Source organism: Apteryx mantelli, chromosome 1 (genome assembly GCF_036417845.1).
Source record: "Apteryx mantelli isolate bAptMan1 chromosome 1, bAptMan1.hap1, whole genome shotgun sequence".
In the NCBI taxonomy this organism is placed as follows: domain Eukaryota; kingdom Metazoa; phylum Chordata; class Aves; order Apterygiformes; family Apterygidae; genus Apteryx; species Apteryx mantelli.
This window is the reverse complement of record NC_089978.1, coordinates 209,492,427-209,512,680: the sequence shown is the minus strand read 5'-3', so window position 1 is coordinate 209,512,680 and position 20,254 is coordinate 209,492,427. Positions and strand designations below refer to the sequence as shown.

The 20,254-nt window shown below is 38.4% G+C and overlaps 1 protein-coding gene across 3 annotated transcripts in view; it reads left to right on the top strand.

The window, feature by feature from the left end:
• MAGI2 (membrane associated guanylate kinase, WW and PDZ domain containing 2) overlaps nucleotides 1-20,254 on the top strand; it is a 781,658-nt gene that overhangs the window by 694,433 nt on the left and 66,971 nt on the right. For 2 of the 3 annotated variants that reach the window (XM_067316827.1, XM_067316829.1), the window contains 2 exons: nucleotides 13,132-13,223; nucleotides 18,650-18,842. The exons of the other annotated variant lie outside the window; for it this stretch is intronic. In XM_067316827.1, the coding sequence (XP_067172928.1) occupies nucleotides 13,132-13,223; nucleotides 18,650-18,842 (285 nt within the window). The remainder of the gene's footprint in view (nucleotides 1-13,131; nucleotides 13,224-18,649; nucleotides 18,843-20,254) is intronic. 3 annotated transcript variants of the gene reach the window in all.

The window sequence follows — 20,254 nt, the reverse complement described above, 5'->3', positions numbered from 1 at the left end:
GTTCTTTTCTTTTCTATATGGACCAAGGGTTTGGGACTATGAGCCCAGAAAATGAAGCACTAGTTTCAAACATTCCCTGCACTCAGTTTGCTCTCGACCTTTCTGTTCACCAGTTCCTCATCCCTTATATCACTGAGACATATCTACCTTCAGTTAGTAAACATGAGGGTGCTGGGAAATTGCTAATTATTATATATTACCTTCAAACTAGTCCTTGACCTGGTGTATGAGCAACTGAGTTGTAGGAAGGTAATTTCTCTGTACAATACAGGTTGTTGTTTTCTTTTCATTTTTTGCTACCCCAAACAACAGCGTAGAAAAGGTCTAAGAATTTATGTTACTAAATAAAATTAAACCTTTCCATTAATAGATAATAAATATCGAGAGAAGAGGACAATTTAATAGACCAATGTCAAATAATTTTGTATTTTTCATCACTGAAGAAACAGTTACTCGCCATGACAAAATGGTTTTGTTAGTTATAAGAAGTGACAGTGAAACCAAAAGCATTTTAAAATGAAATTATAAGAATATCATCATCACGGTACAGTGGATGTAAAGTGATTTTGATTACTGGATTGCAAAGTAGGTCTTAAACAGCCTATGCTAATATGAAGTGTCAGTTTTACAATTAGTGGCAGTATTAAAGATGCAGTAATCCTTTCTCTTAAACAATTTACACTTTATTAAAAGGTACACAGGTAGATTTTCATCTGATTGATAGGGTGTACTCAAGAAGTCAAAGTAATAATTTAAGTAAGAAAACTGACATGTTAGCACTGGGGTCACAGATTATCATCTCCAGCTGAGCTGCGTGAGACCAGTGGGAACTGCATAGCATATGTGGTGATTCAAACTGCTCCTCATCTGCAGGTTTGGAAAGGACGTTGCAACATGATCATATTTATTCCATTTATTTGGAAAACACTTATTAATCTAAAGCATGGATAGGACTGAGATGTTGCAATATTTGCTAGTTCTAGTTTTATGCTGTGTATTTAGCTTTCAACAAATTCTGATCCAGAAAATACTGCAATACGGGCAAGAAATATTAGCATCCCTATCTTTCATCAGCATAATTCTTCCTCCACAGGACACCAGTCTCCTAGTTCTCCAGAGCTCATTGAGTAGTACCCATAGTGAAGATTTATTTCAATTATAGCTATATACTAATAGCAGCCCTAAAGTAGGCTTCTCAGTTTGACTTTCTGGGTTCCTGTTTCTAGCACAGGTTAGCTGAACTGAAAAATTTAGTTCAACTTTACCAAGTACTTTGTTAGTCATTCAAGTTCTACTTTGTAATTATTTCATTCCTGTTTCACATTAAAAGACTACAGTAACTCATATAGTAGGGCAATGCAGCCACATAAGTTCAACTAAAAATGGTTTACATGGAGAATACACAAAAATGCCATTATGTCAGCATTTTAAAGAAAACATACTTGAGGAGCTTTGCTATACCCATTCTCTTTCCCAGTCCTACAGAGACTAATGGGAATGCAGTCCTTTACCACCAGCCACCATCCAGGCCAGAATCATACAGCTTCAGCACAAAGCAATCTGATCTGAGCTAAAGGAGTCGTCATTACTGGGTTGAGTAGTACAAAGACAATGAACATAGCTAATGTGCTTTCATATTCTGTCTTGGCTCTGCCTAGCAGACTCAAGGAGGGCACAATCCAACAGAAGAGCCAGGCAGTCTGCTTCCATTCATCAGCCCTGTTATGATAGATGGTAGGATTATAACACATCAGCTTGTCCCTGTCCCTTTGGTTGATCAATCAGTAGTTTTACTCTGCTAATGCATCTACCATGATTTTGACTTTTGTCATCCTAGCTCTCTCTGAGTCAAAGATATCCTGGGGCAATGGCATTCCTCTTCACCAAATCTGTAGGATGTACTCAGATCAACAGGAAAACTTTCTGCATTCCTTCTCCCCAGTTGTTTAGGATCACAACTTCGTGTTCCTAAGCTCATGAAGATATCATAATACCCAGTCTAGATTTAAGCCTACACACTTATATTGATAAAGCAGTAATCACCACACTAGTCAATCTCTGTTCGCTAGGATTCTCTCATTCACATTTTCTCCCTAAACTTTTTTCTTTGGAAAACATATTAACCGGAGTCTGCTAGATTAAAGACAAGCTTTTTTTTTCTCAAAGGCTCTAGTGAGCAAAGCTAAACCACTCCCATTCTATTTACTCATGGGAATCTTTAGCACATGAGAACTTTTCATGAACAAATAGGCCTGAAAGAAGGCCTGAAAGAAGTATAATCTCTCCTATGTGGGTTTTTTCCTTGCTTTTCAACAGTGGGAGAACACTTCAACACTTGTGGATTTTTCAGGATGTTCTTCCCAAGGGGCACATTTCCTCTTCCATTTCATATTCTCTAAACTTCCACTTTTTTAGTACACTTAGCATCAAAAGATATTATTTTTTATCTGCCACACTGAGGTATTATTGACTAAAAAGATGAGAAGGGTATCTTCATTAACTGTACTCTCAGATGTTCTTATCTAGTTACCTGTGTTTACTGAAACTGCTGCAGACTAGTTTAAACTCCATTTCTACTTGCATATTTTGCATCTTAAGTTCAGAGGCACTTTGTAGAGGTTTCTGTTAAGCAAAAGAGGCATTAGCCAGTTCTTGTCCCTTTATTTTGTTAATGATCACAGGCGTTTTTACTGGGATGCAGGTGATGATCTGACTGACACGCACACTCAGGAGCAATCCAATGAATGCTAGGATGCTTCTTATGTACAGTTCCCTAAAAGAATTTGGATCTGACAGCATTCTTAAAAATAAATAAATATAACTAAAACAAGGCTTTTTAACTAGTAGCCAGAAGGAAGACTGGTAAATGTGAGTTTCCCCTGAGAGATCAGGTAGAAGAATGGATGTCTATACATTTTATTCATGTGAAAATCTTTGAATAGAAGCACTGCCACTGTGTGAGACTGTCCTATTCTTCCCCTAAAAAAAATAAGAATTCATGATATAGCTGAGCTCATGACTTGTAGTTAGTCATAAGGAAAGAAGATATTATGGCTGCTCTGTTCCTTGCCTCTGAGTGTCTAGACATTCCTAGAAATTTCACTCCATATTACAATGTTTAGAAATAAGACCCAAGAAGCCCTGTAATGATATCTCACAGAGGGATCTCAGAGTCCAAAACCTTGTCATTATTTCCAGTTATAACAGCTGGTCCAATAAAAGATACTACAAATCTTCCTTCCTCTAGATATAAGACTTTAGCAAATTAGCGACTTTGTTTTCTCATCCTGTGAACAGATGGATAACAGGAATGTAGGCTATTTGGTTCAGAAGTAACCAGCTATAAAGAGGATGGAAACAACCTATGAATAAACCACTCAATATGAAGAAAGGGAACTAGGATTTAACAGACCCAGAAACCAGCTTTTCATCCTATTCATTGTGAATTCTCTCCTTACTTAGAAATTATAGAGATGGGTATCTCACTGGTGATTGGTATAATAGTCACTGTCTAAATCTCCCTTTATTTTACCAAATTTATTGAGAGAATTGGTCTTGCTTAGCATAAAAAAGAAATGTCTAGAAGAAATCTTCAAATAAAAAAGATTGGTACAGAGAGAGGAGAAATAAACAATTTTCCTTGTCCACATAGTCAAGAAGTAACGGGATAAAAATGCAGCAAGGTGGATTAGATAAGGATTAAAAGAGCCTCTCTGAATGTAAGGATAGTTAATAAGCATTGATAGAGATTTCCTAGGGAGCTTGTAGAGCCTCAGTCACTGGAAATTTTGAAGAACAGGTTAGGCTAGCTGGATCCAACAGGCAGCAGACAGGCTGGATCTGGTCTTTTACCGAGTACAGCAGGAAATGTCTGTACCAGCATCACAGTTCAGAGCTTCCTCTTGCACTACCATGTAAGCAAAGTGCCACCAATGAAGCAGGACCTGGAGGTGCTGCTGCTGCCATAGTGCCTCCCAAATGAGCCTCATCCCCCCGTCATCCTCCCAAATACACCCTCTCTATGCAACAGCAGGGAGGCCTCTGCATCGAGCACACACTCAGCACAACTTCGGCTGGTGCTGTTCGAGGCAGAGGGGAGGAAAAGGCCCACTTACATAGGAGGGAAGTCATCAAGATTTAGGGTGCCGCTGGAGGTCCCAACTGCCTGGATCTGCGTCCTGAAGCTACCAAGGCTAGATCACCTAGATCCAGTCAGACTCCTTGCAGAAATGTTTCGAGGTCTGCCTCAGCCTGCACAGATGATTAGCTACAGTTTGTGAATCATCAGTCTATTAAGATGATGTCAATGAGAATCGCAAAAGGGAAACAAGAGGAAAAAATTCAGACAATAAAGATGCCTTTTTAGCACTTTCTTGAGATTTATTATTAAGAAACACTCATTCTTCTCACTACTACTGTACTTTTACATGAGTCATACATCCAGGATGAAGAAAGGGAGGACACAGAAGAGGTTCTTCCCATACTAGTGAATCCCCTCCCCAGCCTCCTCCTCATCTCCATGAAAAATTCATTTCCTTATATTTTGTATAGATTTTAATTCATTCTATATTTGTAATGCCTCTTGTGTGCAGTTTGAAGACCTTTTAATGGCGGTGGTATTGGGCAGTCTGGCCTCTTTATCCTGACCTCTCTAAACATGCCTTCTCCTGCCTCATTTCCTAAGAAGTGGAGGCAGGAGGTTTAACATAGTCCAACAGAGTTGAGAAAATGCCAAAATGAACTTAATAGTGGGTAAATGGAAAGTGTCAAATTGCCATATGTAAAGATTAGTTTCCTGTAAAAAGTAATTCACAGTGTTTTGTTTTGTTTTGTTTCAAACAGAACAGACTAGAGTCTCTCCATGTTTTGATAAAATTAACAGTTCTTAGCAGATACAAGGCATCAGGATGTGCATGAATGACATGCATCCTGCTTGACTGAGGACCAGGCCCAGTGGTCCTTCCTCTTCACTTGGAACCTGCTGTTCTTAGGCTCTTTGAGCACAGAGCTATGAGTTTTGAAAAGAACTACCTATATCCCTGCATTTGATACAGGAGGACATTGCCAATAAAATTCCTTCTTATATGTTAAATATTCTTCAGAAGTCTTCCCTCTTTCGATGCTTTCTACTGGTTGCCAATAGTTTGACTATTACATGAGCTCAACTATTTCTTGAAGAGCCAATGACAAAATTACAAATATCCTGTCCTGCACACAGAGCCAGACTGCTGACAGCAGATTCTTCCAGAAGGAACATTGCTCTGCTGTAGTTACAAAAAGTGCAAGTCTGCACTGAAGTTTATCTTTTCGGTGGTCATATGTTTAACAGTCAGGCATAGCCTGATTCAAAACCTGAGGGGCGACCAAAGTTCCAAGTTTCATATGTGTGAATTTCTAAAATACAATGAAACAAATACCAGATGTTGAATGGTTGATTTGGAGTAGAAATGATTTTAAAACCCCATGAGACACTGTATGAGATTCTGCAGAGAGGAAAAGAAAAGAAGCCTATGCAGGAACAAAAGCCAGATCAGACTTAATGAGACTGGCTTTGAAGGAAACTAGTTTGTGCACAGTCTTTTGCCTGGCCACAAAGAGTAGTTTACAATAAGATACTTCTAGCTTATTAAAAAATTGTGGCTATGTTAACATGGTGAAGTGAATTCTTCTCTGTTTTGTCACAATTTGAATACAATTGTACTTCTTTTTAACTTTGCTGCTTGAGGCAAATTCTGAGGCATACTAGGATGACTAGTATCGCAAATGGAAACACAGAATGATCCAATCTTACAACAGCTCAAAAGAGTTATTCTAGCTGGATGATCAACAGAAAAGGCTTGGGTCCCTTCAAACATAAAAGCTTATTGAGACAATCAAGATGTAATTGCTTTCTATACATTAAAATCATTCTGTCTCTTTCAAGAATTCCATCAAAATCTTGAAAAAAAATATGAGTGAAAGAAATAATTCCTCCAAGTTTGCACCAGCACCAGTTTCAAAGGTTCTGATTTTCAGTAGTTATGTTTGTGGAATAATTTACATCTACATAGCACCTCTTGTCTTGAAGGATTCCAAATCACTTTACAAAATCTAAAGTGAGTGAAGGAATTGCCTCCTTTAAGCATCAAAGTAAAGATGTGCAGACACCTATAAACTAGAACACAATAACACACTTACACAACCCCTAACGTAACAGGGGAACAGGAATACTTCATCAAATCCAAAAGGGTGTTCCCATCCAATTCAGTATCTAGACTGTATTTTAGGTAAGCAGAATATCAATTACCTCAATTTGGACAGATCATGATCATTATGTAAATACTCTTACAAAAACGTTGTAATACATTCAGTCGCATCCATCTCCATTTTCAGGAAAATGTCTTAATTCTGTAGCATTAGTGCTCTATAATTAGCATTACTGAAGCTGTGAAATGTTGAGTTACTAACACTATAGCCCATACCCCTTTTAGGAAGTAATCCACCAGAAGGCCAGGCAGGTAGTTTTAATCCAAAGTCTTCCAAAGTGGTAAGGAGCTGCCTGCACTAGAAATACTGTCTTCTCATTTCTCTCACCACTTCCAAATATTTCCAGAGGGCTTTGATGGGCCAAAAGCAATGCCTTCCAGTGCATTCTCTGACCTCTTTCTGCTTGGAAGCCACTTTATGGTGCCAAATTCCTTTTGTACTCATGTTTTCCTTCTGTCTCAGAAGATAATATATACTTTTCTGTTAGATCACTGTCCTACAGATGCTGATGTGACAGACCTTACCCCATTTATATCACGAAATACACAATATGACATTTTGTTTTAGAGTCGCGTGAACGTGTTAGCTCTTTATTTACCTGTTTACTGTTGGCAGGTCAATACAAATCACCTCCAGTGTGGGATGTTTTGCAAGTCACTCTGGATGCTGCAGAGATCATAAAACAGAATTTCATAGTTACAGCACTTCAAAACCAGCAAAAGAACTATGACAGTGAATTCCTATGGATTTGTTCCAGATTCCTCTAATGCCAGCAAAGTAGTTATAAATAAAAAACAATCCATTATTGGTGCACTGTATCATCTAGTGAGATGTAAATACTTTGAAACTATCTGTCCTAAGAGTAGGTTAAATGGGTTTGCCTTCATATACAACCAGTTGTTTTTATTGGCAATATATAACCTTTTAGCAAAATCTTACTGTTGTTGATGATAAAAGAGGGTTTGCAGCTGAGTTGAATAATAGCAGGAGTTGAGTCATCTGAACAGCCTTTAAACTTTCCTTTTATTGTTGTCTTTGAATAAGCAATAAAAATAACTAAAAATAAGCACTAACTTTCACCATTTTTAATACATTAACAATTTAGTCTTCATCATAAACTATGTTCTATTAAAGGAACCGCTAACTGTCTGTTTCACTTCACCTAGAAATGGACAGGAAGGTCTATATCTCGCAGGAATACATACAGATACTACCTATAGTAAGTCAGGAAGGAGGGCATATGCAGTAAATAAAATATACAATAAAAAGTAGAAATTGCACTTCAGTAATTCAATCCATAGCACAGAAAGTGGTGCTGCTTCTTTAAATATCTTGAGAAATGTATTTCATCTTTAATTCCCCATTTTCCTATTCAGAACAAGTGCTGCCCAGGACTGGTTTTCGAGTGGATTCCTCTGGCAAGTATTCTTCAGCCTTCATTGTTCTGTAACCTAATTGTCCTCCATTTTATGTTTAAGTAATTCTTTCTTTAATCATTTCTCTAGATTATGACCAATCATGACAGCCCAGTCACCATTTTATTTTTGTATAAACTATATGGGGGTTATAGAATGCTAACTCTAAATCTTTTTATAATAGATTTTCATTTTGAGGAAGGAAAATCACTTCCTTTTCCTCAGCCAGTCTTTGTGTATGTTTAACAATGTTTTATGTGTGCTTTGATAAGTTAGGGTTCGCTATCCTACCATTAATAACATAAAAAATATTTCTCTATAGCTAATGCCTAAAACTTAGTTTAAGCATTATTTTGCCATGAAAAAATGAAATTAATTCTATCTTCATTTGCAAAAGAACAGAATTGATGTGTTACGCAGACCCACCCATTTCTTGCTGCTATACATTAAAGACCCATTAAAAACTTTTCTAGTCCTACACAGCTTCGACAGATTCCTAAATTAAATATGGGTTTGGGCTGGTTTTGCACACCCTGTTAGGGTGAATAGGTTGAATACGTCTGTTACCATACCAATTTCTTTTATTTTTTTTCTTGCTTCCTGATTTCTGTACTGGAGTCTGTATTTACCAGCTGTATAAATATCAAAAGGAAATATGTATATTTTTTAAAAAGCTACTAATGTTGGAAATCAGCTGACCCATGACTGTTTTCAAGCTTTTCACATCTTTCAAGAACCTCTGAAGCTCAGATAAAAAGTTATTGTAGATTTGTGTTAATCACAGTTCATGGTAATGATTCATACATAATAAAAATCCTCATCAACTTCAGCAAAGGAGTCCAGAATAACTCTTATTTTTAGCAGGAAATTTGAGCAAACCCAGGAAGACTGTAAAATTCTTATAACAAAGCTCTGCATCCTTGTTTTAACTGCAATGTAGAAGAGATTTAATAATAAAAAAAGACAATCTCAGCATTTACAGCATCATCCCAAACAGCAGGTTTATCTCTGTGAAAATCACTCACCACTTGTGAGACTTGAATCATCCATAAAATTAATTCATCATTTTCAAGAATATATCTCTCTACATACTTTCAAGAAACAACTGCATGTGCACTTATCAATGTGCAATTCATCTAGGAATTTAAATGAATACAGTACGGAAATGTAACTGAGAGCTGATAATCACATCTGCACCTATGAAATCTCACTGATGTTCAATAACAATATATTCTGGTGTCTTTGCATTTAAAGCAAATTTCCTTTATTCCATGAAGCAGAAAGCGGAATTTCCCAATGCTCTTTACCACCCTCACTGTGCAGCAATGATAAGATCACTGCTTGCCCAATACCATTCTCAAATTCATGGGAGATCCAGCTGGTTTTATAACCTAGCAAGGTGAATTGGTTTTGTCTCTTCTAGCCCAAATGATCCATTAAGTTTCCTTTTACACAAAAGACCAAACAAAATACTGTAACTATAAAAAAAGACACTGAAGTTACTAACAGTGAAATCTACTGTTCATTTTTTAATACACGTGTGCAGAGAAGTAAGGGAGAGGAGGGAACACTGTCACTCTTGCGCAGGATACCTTTATTATAAAATCAGGGCCTACAGAAGAAATGTTTACTTTAAGCTGCAACTCCCCTCTTGATGAAACTGTTTGGAGATAGGACCCTTAGGTGAACCAAGCTGACAAAGTAAATTGTGCCAACAGGAAGACTGTACTAATTCAGTCTTGGCTTGACTCCCATGTCTGCAAACCTATTCGTTTGTTCTTACTTGGCATGAACTGCAAGGTACCAATCTAGCTTATACCAAGAGAAAGAAAAGGTGCATTTTCCATAATGAAGTCATATTAACCAACAGTTTGTAGTATATTGCAAGACACAGAAGTGTCATTTCTCTATAAGTACAGGCAATTTGTTTTGTGCATATGATCAGTCAAAAATCTGCTCCAGCAAGACGAGGCAAAATTTAGTTTATCTAATAATCCTTTGTGGGGAAAAAAGCACCAGAATCATAGAGAAGTAAGCACTGAAGAAATATCAGAGAGATAATGTAATCACTTCCACGGGAAAGAGTACTTGATTATGTATATTCAGGAATACTGAAAGCATTGGCATATGGTAATAAGGAGTTTTAACAAATATATCAAGCCTGTAGTAAGAACATGCTATTAGTGAACATCTTACCTATATTGGAGAAAGGGGAAAAAACAGATTCAATAGTCAGCAAGACTTTAGAACATATTTCAAACTAAAGACTAACTACAGGTATAGAGATAAAGTGAGATCTAATGCAAAAGGAGTTTACAAAAAGTAGGTTGTGTCACACTAACCTGGAAACTGATTTTTTGCACCAAGCAAGTGATATATATTTAATCAATCTAAACTTCAATTAGGCATTTTAGAAAATACCAGTTATAATTGATACTCTTAAATGCTAACCTGGAGCAGATAGTGCTTAGAACAGACTGTAAACAGGAATAGCTAGAAAGCAGCTAAGAGCAATTACACTTAAAGAACAATTTCTGGACTAAAGGAACAATATTAGTGGAAAGTCTTGAAATTAATCTTCTCTATTATCTTCATTAGTGACCTAAGCACAAAAACTAAGGGTGGAATTCAGGTCCAGACTGAGACATGTAACTTCAGGTGTCTATGGTGTAGTTGTCTCCAGCTCAGCAGAAAGCTAGTCAGTGGAGTCATGTCATCCTACCTAACACAAAAACTGAAGCAACTGGAAATAGCGGTGGATGAAACACTCTTAAGTATAGAAGTCAATCGCAGGAGATAATGTGATATTTTAGTGAAAAGGCAAATATAATCATGGAGTGTAATCCATCAGTAAGAGTGCTGAATGAGGAAGGTGACCTAGTGAAAAAGGCCACAGAAAAACTCAGTTGCCAAGTGTCTTCTTTGCCCGGGTCTTTACTGGTAAGGTCTCTCTGCTCTTTGCTTGCAGTAACGGGGAGCTGGACTAGATGACCCAGGGATCCTTTCTGGCCCTGTATTTCTACTGCTTGGTGGGACAAAAAAGAATATTTTTGTTTTAAACCAGTTTTTAGTGACCAAAGAAGAGTTGGCAGCTAATGGGCTCTATAGCCTTCCAGCTCCCTGGGAAGGAAGGCTTTTCAGAGAAAGGATGATTGCCATAATGAATTAATCCAGAAGTTTCCAAAATGTGTTAGAGCTCACAGATGGAAAAGTGTGCCCACATACGACGTTTTTAGCCTAAACCTATCCACGGTCAGCCTAGCTTACCTTTTTAATTCTAAACGGATAGAAAGCCTCATTAAAAAAAAAAAGAAAAAAAAACTTTTATTTTGGAGTCTGGTACCAACATTGATTTGAATCAGCTGTGTAAAGTTTAAGTCTCAGTGTGCCAGAGCATGCATCCTTCACAACCTCACATTCTTATACTTTTATTAATGTATTCCCAACTGTGCATATCATTCATGTTTGCACAAGTAAAGGTAGTGTTTGGTTTGTGGCAGACCACTGGAAACAATGCCTTTGAGTGTTAGAGCTGGGATGTAAATGCTGATCCTACTGTGTCTATCTACAAGGTCCTCTCCCTAGTACTAACCCCATCCTTGTTACACAAACAAATCAGGCACAACAAACCAGGTAATGGTACAGTATTGTTTTCATCCTAAAATTCCTCTGACAACTTTGAAACAACCTTTGCATTAAGTTAATATATCATGCATACACAAACTTCATTTGCTCTTTTATTGACCGTTGAAACACTTGTCAAATAAATTGAAAAAAAGTATAATAAGCTCTTAGGAGCTGTTTTGTTGTCTAAACATACGAGAAGCAAGTTAGTAGGGAAAGGTAATACTTTTATTTTACTAACTGAGGCATTTGCGGCAGGTTCAGTTTCACTCTGATATCAGTATACATTTCTGAAAACAGGGTGCAGGCCTCCATAATATGCTGTCATGGCAGTCTAGAGAGAATTTTTATGGCATAGTGATAGGATAGAGCTGCTGTAGGTAGTTCTGTGTTGCTTTCTTTGAAGACCTGTCTAGGGCTGAATCAGTGGTTCAGATATGAGTGGAAAGGGATCACCCTCTGGCTCAGATCCACTGAGCAGCATCCAAAGGCTGCGCCCTTCTCTCCATTAGCATTGCCCAGCATGCTGCACACGTCACCTTAAAAAGTGAGAAACAGACAGCAATCACCAGAGCTCATCAGCCGAGAGGGATCCTCCAGACTCTACAGTCTGCGAGGCACCCGCTGACTGCTCTGGCGGGGGGGGGCTGTAAAGGAGAGTCGCTGAAGTACCATATTTCAGCCATCTGTAGTCCTACCCTCCTAGGGAAACACAGCACAGTTGGAGACATCATGAACAGTTTGCTGAAATAAACCTACTCATTCCTTTCTGTCTTTCAGGGCTGACAAAATGCTGGCACTAGCCAAAAGCACTGTCACAATTTATAGATCAGAGTGCAATTTGTACAAAAGACCATTCTGCTAATAACTATCCTGCTTTAGGTGATGAACCCAAAGTGTCTCTAAACATTCTAACAGAAAGATAGCTACAAGAGACAATTTCTTAGTCCTTTAACTACTTACTGATTCACTTTTTACTCTTTGGGGTTTTATTTTAAATCTCTCTTTTGTATTTTGAGGGCACCTAGACCCAAAACAATGGGCTTTTTCAAATGAAGCTAAAGACACTTCTACAAGAAGTTCATTTTTAAAAAGCACTACATTCCTGAACTGAGCCAATCCAGGGCAGAATATATGTTTACAGGCAACTTATGCAGGCATATGGAAGCACAATCTTAATGATTCATAAAGCTGTTGAGACTTATTTGAGTAGCATTAAGGAGTTCAAGTCAATGATGTTAGCTTTCAATTTAAACCCTAAGACTCAGAGGCTTATAATGCTAGCTTTCATCAGAACTCTTTATTGAGGGTATTACCTGACAACGGAGTACTAAAAAGTTACATTACATAAAAGACATACTGTTTTATACTTGCATGTGGAACTAAAATGTTCTGTGATGATTATTCATCTTCTCCAAGTTGCACTGATTAATTTTTTGTGTATCTTTATCTCCCTTTTTGGTTTATTCTCTTTAACAGACAGCAAGGAAAATACAAATTAAATGCCAGAGATGACTGAATAGCAAAATATTTCGCAGTCAGTCTTAGGAGGAAGGCATCATTATAACCTCTGTTTTGAACAAAATTTTCCAGTACTGTTCTCCTGTGAATGTGTTCTAGTTTGGGTTTAGTGTATTTTACTGAACATAATGATCTTCCAAGATACCTACATTTTCAAGTGTGTTCTCTTTGTCGTGTACAACGCATTGTGTTCCATTTGTTCCCACTGGCTCTAGACAGACTGCCATTAGTCATCTGCAATGAACAAAAGTGGGGAGGGAAGACGGTGTAAATTCTCCGGACAAAACAAAAATGCATTGCTCAGTGGGATTTCCCTTTAAACCAGGTCCCGATTACAAGGAGCTGGATGTTCACCTTCGGAGAATGGAGTCTGGTTTTGGTTTCCGAATCCTGGGAGGAGATGAACCTGGACAGCCGGTGAGTTGCTTCTTCCTAACTTTCCATTTTATAATTCTAATATCTTTGTAAAAATCACCCCTGTAACTGAAATATCAGACAGTACAAACAACACTGATTCATTACAGGTGAAACAAAATATAAAATAATATCTATATATGTTTTTTTAAAGAACCATGTACATATTTTAGTAAAACAGTGATATATATAAACACTATAATATAAAGGTGTTACAGAGTATGTCTTTGGGAGGGCAGACAGAGTTACTCACTCACAATGACTTTCACAATGTAACTGGGGCTTGTCTTTGGGAACTAATCCCAAATCTATACTTATAACACTTTGATATCACAACCTTACATGTAGTCTATGCATCCTATGTTACCACAGGGAAACACTCTGGGTACAATGTATAGCTGGTTAATAGATTTACATATTCTGTATTCAGATTCATACAGAATAATATGATTGTCATTCAAGCATTGACACTTATCAGCACAGCAGTATCTGAGAAACAAGACGTTTCTCTCTTTTAAAATTGTCAACATCTATCGAACTACTGTTAAATATTAATAGTTTATTGATGCCTCCTTTAAAAGGAAACAAATGCACTGTATGTTACAAGTGTACTTCAAATGCCAATTGAAACAGAGACTACATTTTGGAATAAATACTTTGGAATGGATTTTCAAAGCTAAACAAGGTGTAGCTCTACACAGGGACTTCAGTATCAAAACAACGCTGTTTCATCATCTAAACTTGCAGTGTGCTTGAAGTCCCTCTGGCATCTGACTTTCTGCCATGGAACATGTCCCAGCACACGTAAAACCTGGTGCCACTGATCTGCCATCCTCACGTTCTCCAGCTAAACATTTTTCCTGTCTTCTCTGGAAGGCCCCATCAATATGCATTCTCAAAGCTCACCCCCTGGAAGAAGCCAAAAAGGAAATCTATTAGGATTTAGAATAAACATCCCATTTTATCCTGCAAAGAATGGGAGCTAGTGGAAGATTCTGAGATCTCCCTCTACCTACTTCTGACAGTAGCGTCTACTGGCATTTCCCACCTGCCAGGAAAGTGTTACCAGGCTGCTGAATATTCTGGGAAAGAATCTCTCTTGGTCTCTCCTTTAGTACCTTTTCCATTAAAAATGGATGATTAAGTAGCCACTAGAACTGACTTTCTGACTGGCTCTGCAGTTTTGATGTGTAGAGCATCCTCATAGAGAAAAGTGCAGCTCAAATATCTCATCCAGTAGCTGATTATTTGTATAAAATGGAATGGTTTCAACCTAAAGGAGTAAGATAAAACCGCTTTAGAATATCCAATACTCTGATGGTTAGGAATAGTTGCCTGAGTTGTGGGAGATCTGAATTTATGTCTCTGCTCAAAAATCAAGTAGAATGGGAATTTGGAAATGAGTCTTTTGCTTCCCAACTACAGGCTCTATGCACCGTTGCAGAGGAAGCAGTGCTTTCTAATTTCTTTTCAATAAAGGACTGTTCTTTCTAGTTTCTTCTCAGCAAAGGACTGGCCTGCCTTAACTATCTAAAGCCAGACAGCTGGATACCAGTTGCACAGCTGTGCACTCCCTCCAGGCCACAGGTTAGCACCTTACTATTTTTGAAGGGCAGGACTGAAAATGCTTCTTTGTGTGAACCACCTTCTAAGGTGCTTCAGTGTCCTGCTGAACAATTGCTCTCAGCCTGCACGTAGCTTCAAGGCTGCTGCCTCTATTTCAGGGCTCGAGAACACAAAAGCATTTTTCCCCCCACATATCAGTGTAAGAGGCTTTTCGTCTCCCTACAAACCTTGTCTCACAGTCCCTGGGAATGAGTGAGAACCTAGTTTGAGTCTGAGGGTCCTACCTGGCAAAAAGGCGCCTTAAAGCTAGGTGTTGCGGTGGTGGACTTCTCAGCTCTCTCTTTTGCCCATCTACTTGTTTTCGCAACCCAGATTCATCATTAAGAAATAAGACAGATGAACTCCACTCCCATCTAGTTTGTATTCAAAATACAAAACTTCTAAATTCTGTTTTCTCTCCTTCACTGCTTCCCTGCTCCCCCATGGACAGCCCACCTGCAGCCTCCTATTCCTTTCACCTCCAGAAAAGGAGAGGCAGTTTCTGCCTGTCCTCCAAACCCCTGTGTGTCCTTGTGAAACAAGAACTAAGACACTTTGAAATGTTTGTTCAACTCTCCTGCTGTGCAGTCAGGTAACACAGAATGAAAGGAAGCTTTCATTGCCTTTTGTCTTTGTGGTTTTGTTTCTAAAAAGGAGTATGGTTTCTTCAGCATAAGGCAATAAATCTCTCAAAGAAGTAGGATCTGCATAAAGTTTTTCAAAATGATGATATTGGCACTGTAGCGGGACTGTAGCATAGTTTGCTTCTAGATATACAATCTAGCTGGCACCTTTGAAGGAGTAAGTGCAGGTGGAGTACTTCACTTTGCTTATTTGTAAGCACAAAGACGCTTTCCAAAGGGAAGAGTTACATTTATCACGATATTGCAAGCATCAAGATTGTGGGAGTGCTAGTTCCAATCACTTCTCAAATCTCATAAGATCATACCACCATATATATTTATCACATCTGCCAGTAACTTGAGCGGTTTAAAATAGTCTGGCTGTATTACAGTGAATTATAGCACTTACATGCTCCTGACACACACGCAACACCTAACTCAGAACCATCACTGAAAGGTTACAACCAGTTTGTAACCTGGCACCTTACTGAAGATGATAATCACTGTCCCAAAAGGGGGAAGTATTTTGGATACATTCATACAGCTCAAACTGAAAATTACAGGAACATGTACATAATTAGACTAAGAGTTTCTCCTTTTCCAGACAGGTTGGCTCGGATTCATCTAATTTAAAATTAAATGCCTACAAAATATATATCTTGATACCTCTAATGATCAGTGCTAAGACATAGACATTTCTAAGACGTTATGTAGTTGTCCAAAAAGCAAAATGTTAGGATAATGCAAACCACACCTTAGGAGTTCCCATTTTTCTCACTAATTAGACAAAGAGTTCAGATGATTAGCTTAAATTTAAGCATCACAGACACTTAAAATTAGGTGAGATGAATCACACCTTTTATGTCTATTTCTTAATTTTACTGTGTGCCTGTGAAATAACTGTGCTCTATCCAGAGAAACTGAATCACAAAGTTTAATAGTTACCAAGAATCACAAAGAGATTCAATATCAAAACACAGATTAACGTGTATGAGTTAACAGACCCAGGCTTCAATTTCAGATTATGCTGTCGCAATCTTCCTAATCCCAACACTTCTCATATTTAAACTTGAGTGATAGGTGAAACTTACCTTTTTCTCTGCAACACGCTCTACTGCAGAAATGTTGTCATCCTTTTTCCCACACACTCAAGGCAATCTCATAGAAGCGTGGTACTGTATCACAGAGGTAATATAACCCTGACAAATATTTTTGCAATTTGTGTCTTGCTTGTAGAATTTATAATGATTATAGAAACTTCTTATCCACAACATGGGAGCAGATAGCAAATAAGAAACAAGTTCAGATATGGAAGATGAAAAAGAAGGAAAACTAAGTTATTCTTGCTATTAAATATTCCCCAAAAATATACCCAACAACAGGTACGATGGCCATCATCTTGGCAAACACACACATCCACAGAGTTTAAAGTAGGAACCTACTGCTTACGTTCAGGAGTCAGCTCCAGCACTGTGGTCAGTTAGAGCCACCTTCCACCATGGATATAGACAAGGGAAAGATCAGAGATGATTATTTAGATCAGTCGAAACTAAAAGGAGTTTTGGGACTTTGCAGGAGGTACTGATGACCTACCATACTGCATTTGTGTTTCTCCAAAGGTTAAAGATGAACAAATTGTTCAATACTTGTCAGTCTAGAATCAATTATAAAGAAACTACAAATAATAAAAACCAGGAGCAAGTTACTCCCTACAAATCTTCCAAGCTACAGTGAGTTAACATCCATTTCCTTCCAAGATAACTAACAAAAATTCTTACTCATTTGAGATTCACAGATCCAGAGAATACTTTGTGGAGATCTATCTAAACATAGCTTCAGATAGCTTTTTGTTGCCCAGTAAAGGAGCCTAAATGTATATTTCGTAGCTGGATTTTGTACAAAGCATTTTTCAAAGCTTTGATGTATATTCTTTCACTGTTTGAAGAACAGAATTGGAGAACCTGAAAGGATATCTCTAGGAACTCAGCCTGGCACTGCTTAACAGGAATCTAAGAACACTAGGAAGAAGGAAACAGCTGTACCTTGTTTTCTCTTTCTTACATTTTGGAAGCAAAAGTGAGCCAAAGAGGACTGGGGAAAATTCTCAAGGCTCCACATGGGAGTTTCATTTAAACACTCTGCTAGGGTACTTCCAAATCAGAGCTAAGACCTTGAGAAAACAAGATCACCTGCATGACTGCCACATCTAGCCTTTGCAGTTCACCATGAAGAGCAATACTTGATGGCTTTTATCTTTTGTTATTTAAAGCGGATTGTCACACAGCATGCCATATCCGTCATTCTATGTTCACTCCAACACTGAACAGGGGAAAACAAAATTTGGAACACACTTCGTGAATACTGTAATATTCACTCAAAGATTGCTAGTTTTGTTTGAATCAATCTTGACTGTTCTATCACCTATCTGTGGGGAAAATATATATGTTTTCATCTAATAAATTATGTGAATTTATGTGCATAGAAAGTGGAGAAAATCATTAAAAGGTTTAGAAAAGATTTTTTACTGGTTTATACGTTCCATACAAATTACATTTAAATGTTGTTTTGGGAAAACAACATCTGCCCAGAGTAAGCTGACATTTTTCATCTTTTTCCATTTTGCTGATCAACAGCCACCTGAACAATTATTCATTATGAGTAGCAGCATTTAATATTGCACTTTTTTTCTCCTCTAGAGGATCCTGAAGCAAACTCTATGGGTGGGGCCACTTCTACTACCCACCTTAGGTTTGTTCATCCAGCTGCTTACATCACACAGCAATTAGGAATCTTAGATAAGTAATATGTAGATTCATTAATTTAAGGTCAAATGAGCCTTAAATGGTATTTATCTATTTAGATCTTCTGCATAATGTTATCTAAAGAAATTCACCGTTGCTTAAGTTTCTTGATTTAAAGATTTCAAGTACAGATAATCCTTAGAGCAGGATTCTCAGGTGTATCACTCCTGCCAGGTGAGAAACATCTTACCTTCTTACCAAAGGTGAGAAAACATCTTCAATCACACCCACAGAACAGGAGCACATCTTTCAAGCACACACAGATCTTTTCACCTGCACTGAATCACTAACTTAATTTCAACAGAAAGGGAAAATCACTGCAATATGCATGGGACAAGATGAGAAGCTGTGTATGTACTCAGTGTGTATATGATGGCATTTTTGTTTCTTTGCTACCCAGATTCTGATTGGAGCAGTAATTGCAATGGGCTCAGCAGACAGAGACGGTCGTCTCCATCCTGGCGATGAACTGGTGTATGTAGATGGGATTCCAGTGGCTGGCAAAACCCACCGTTATGTGATTGATCTTATGCATAACGCTGCCCGAAATGGGCAAGTGAATCTTACTGTGAGGAGAAAAGTGCTATCAACGGGTGAGTTAAGAAGACTGGGAAAGGTGAAAAAAATAATAGAAATCAATGCTCTCAGCACTAATAACAGGTGCTGTTTATTTTAGGGGGAAAAAAGTGAATATTTGTGTCATTTGAAGAATGAATAATTGTAAATAACTGTTCCTCATTTCTGTGACAAAATCACTACAGCTGGGTGTTGTTTCCTTCAGAAGAGGAAATAACATTGGCAACCCCAGTGTGGTGATCATGAGTGCTCTGGATTTGTTCCATGCTGTCTTGGTCTGTGCTGTCTCCTCTTGTGTACCCTTTTGGGACAAAATGTTCACCTAAGTTAAAGCTGACAGTGTGAATAAGCAATCAGAGAAAGGCTTAAAGACTGTCTGAGGAAAGGACTCATTTCACACTTGTATATGTTTAAAGCCCATTTCTGGTCTCACTGATGTCATTTGGAGTTTTTCCCACTGACTTCAGCGCAAGCTGGCTAAAAACTTCCTGTACTGAGTAAACAGCTACCAAGAACAGGGCAGGTTCCTCCCTTCAAGCAGACATATTCAGAAAATAAATTTAAAACAGTATGAAGAATCTGAAGCAACTAAAACATTTAGACTAGCTCAGTGTCAATTATTGAAAAAGACTGGAACTTTGAAAAATATCTGGCAGCATCTATTAAAGTTTTAATCAGAGAATCTGCTCCTGTTGCATTAAAATCTTTGCTTATTTGAGGAAATAAGTTTAATTGCTTTTAAAATAAAACATTTGTGGACAGTACACATTGCTGAGGGATCAGAAATGAGCAAAAGCACGTTTTCAGCCTGTTCTGTCTTTTTCCTGCCTACACCCTAGATCCCGCTGTCGTTCCCTGACCCATTCCCCTTCACTGCCATGCCAAAAAGCTGCCCTCCCGCTCCGCTTCTCATTCGCAGTCCCCCTCCCGCCGCGGCACTGCCAGCTCTGTGCCAGCCGCGCTCTCTCGGGACTGACTTTCTTCTGTTACTGACTCCAGAGTCCTCCAGCCAGAAAGCTCCCCTTCCACCCGGCGCGACGCCCCCTCGCAGCTCCCCCAGCACTAGGAAAATGGCCAATAACCAAGGTAATACGCTGAGCGCTTGGGGTTAGCACCTTGCCTGGCGGGCCAGCTGGCTGCAGCGGCTGCAGTCGGCCGGCAAAATTAGTAACGATGAGGGTTAGCGCAGAACGGACGTCAGCCGTCGCTGCGTGCTAACCATTGAATGAGAAGGTCTATTGCACGCTCTGGTCTCCTGGCACAGAGGATGAAGCAAGCTAGTAAAGCGCCTGGAGTTCTTCTTGGGCCTTAGGCATACCACACTAGGGAATATAGTGTGTAATTCATTAATGTTTAATCATTTCTGGAGCTGAACAGGATTTCAGTTTGGTGTGATACAACATATGCTTTGTGAAAAAATTTAAAAATG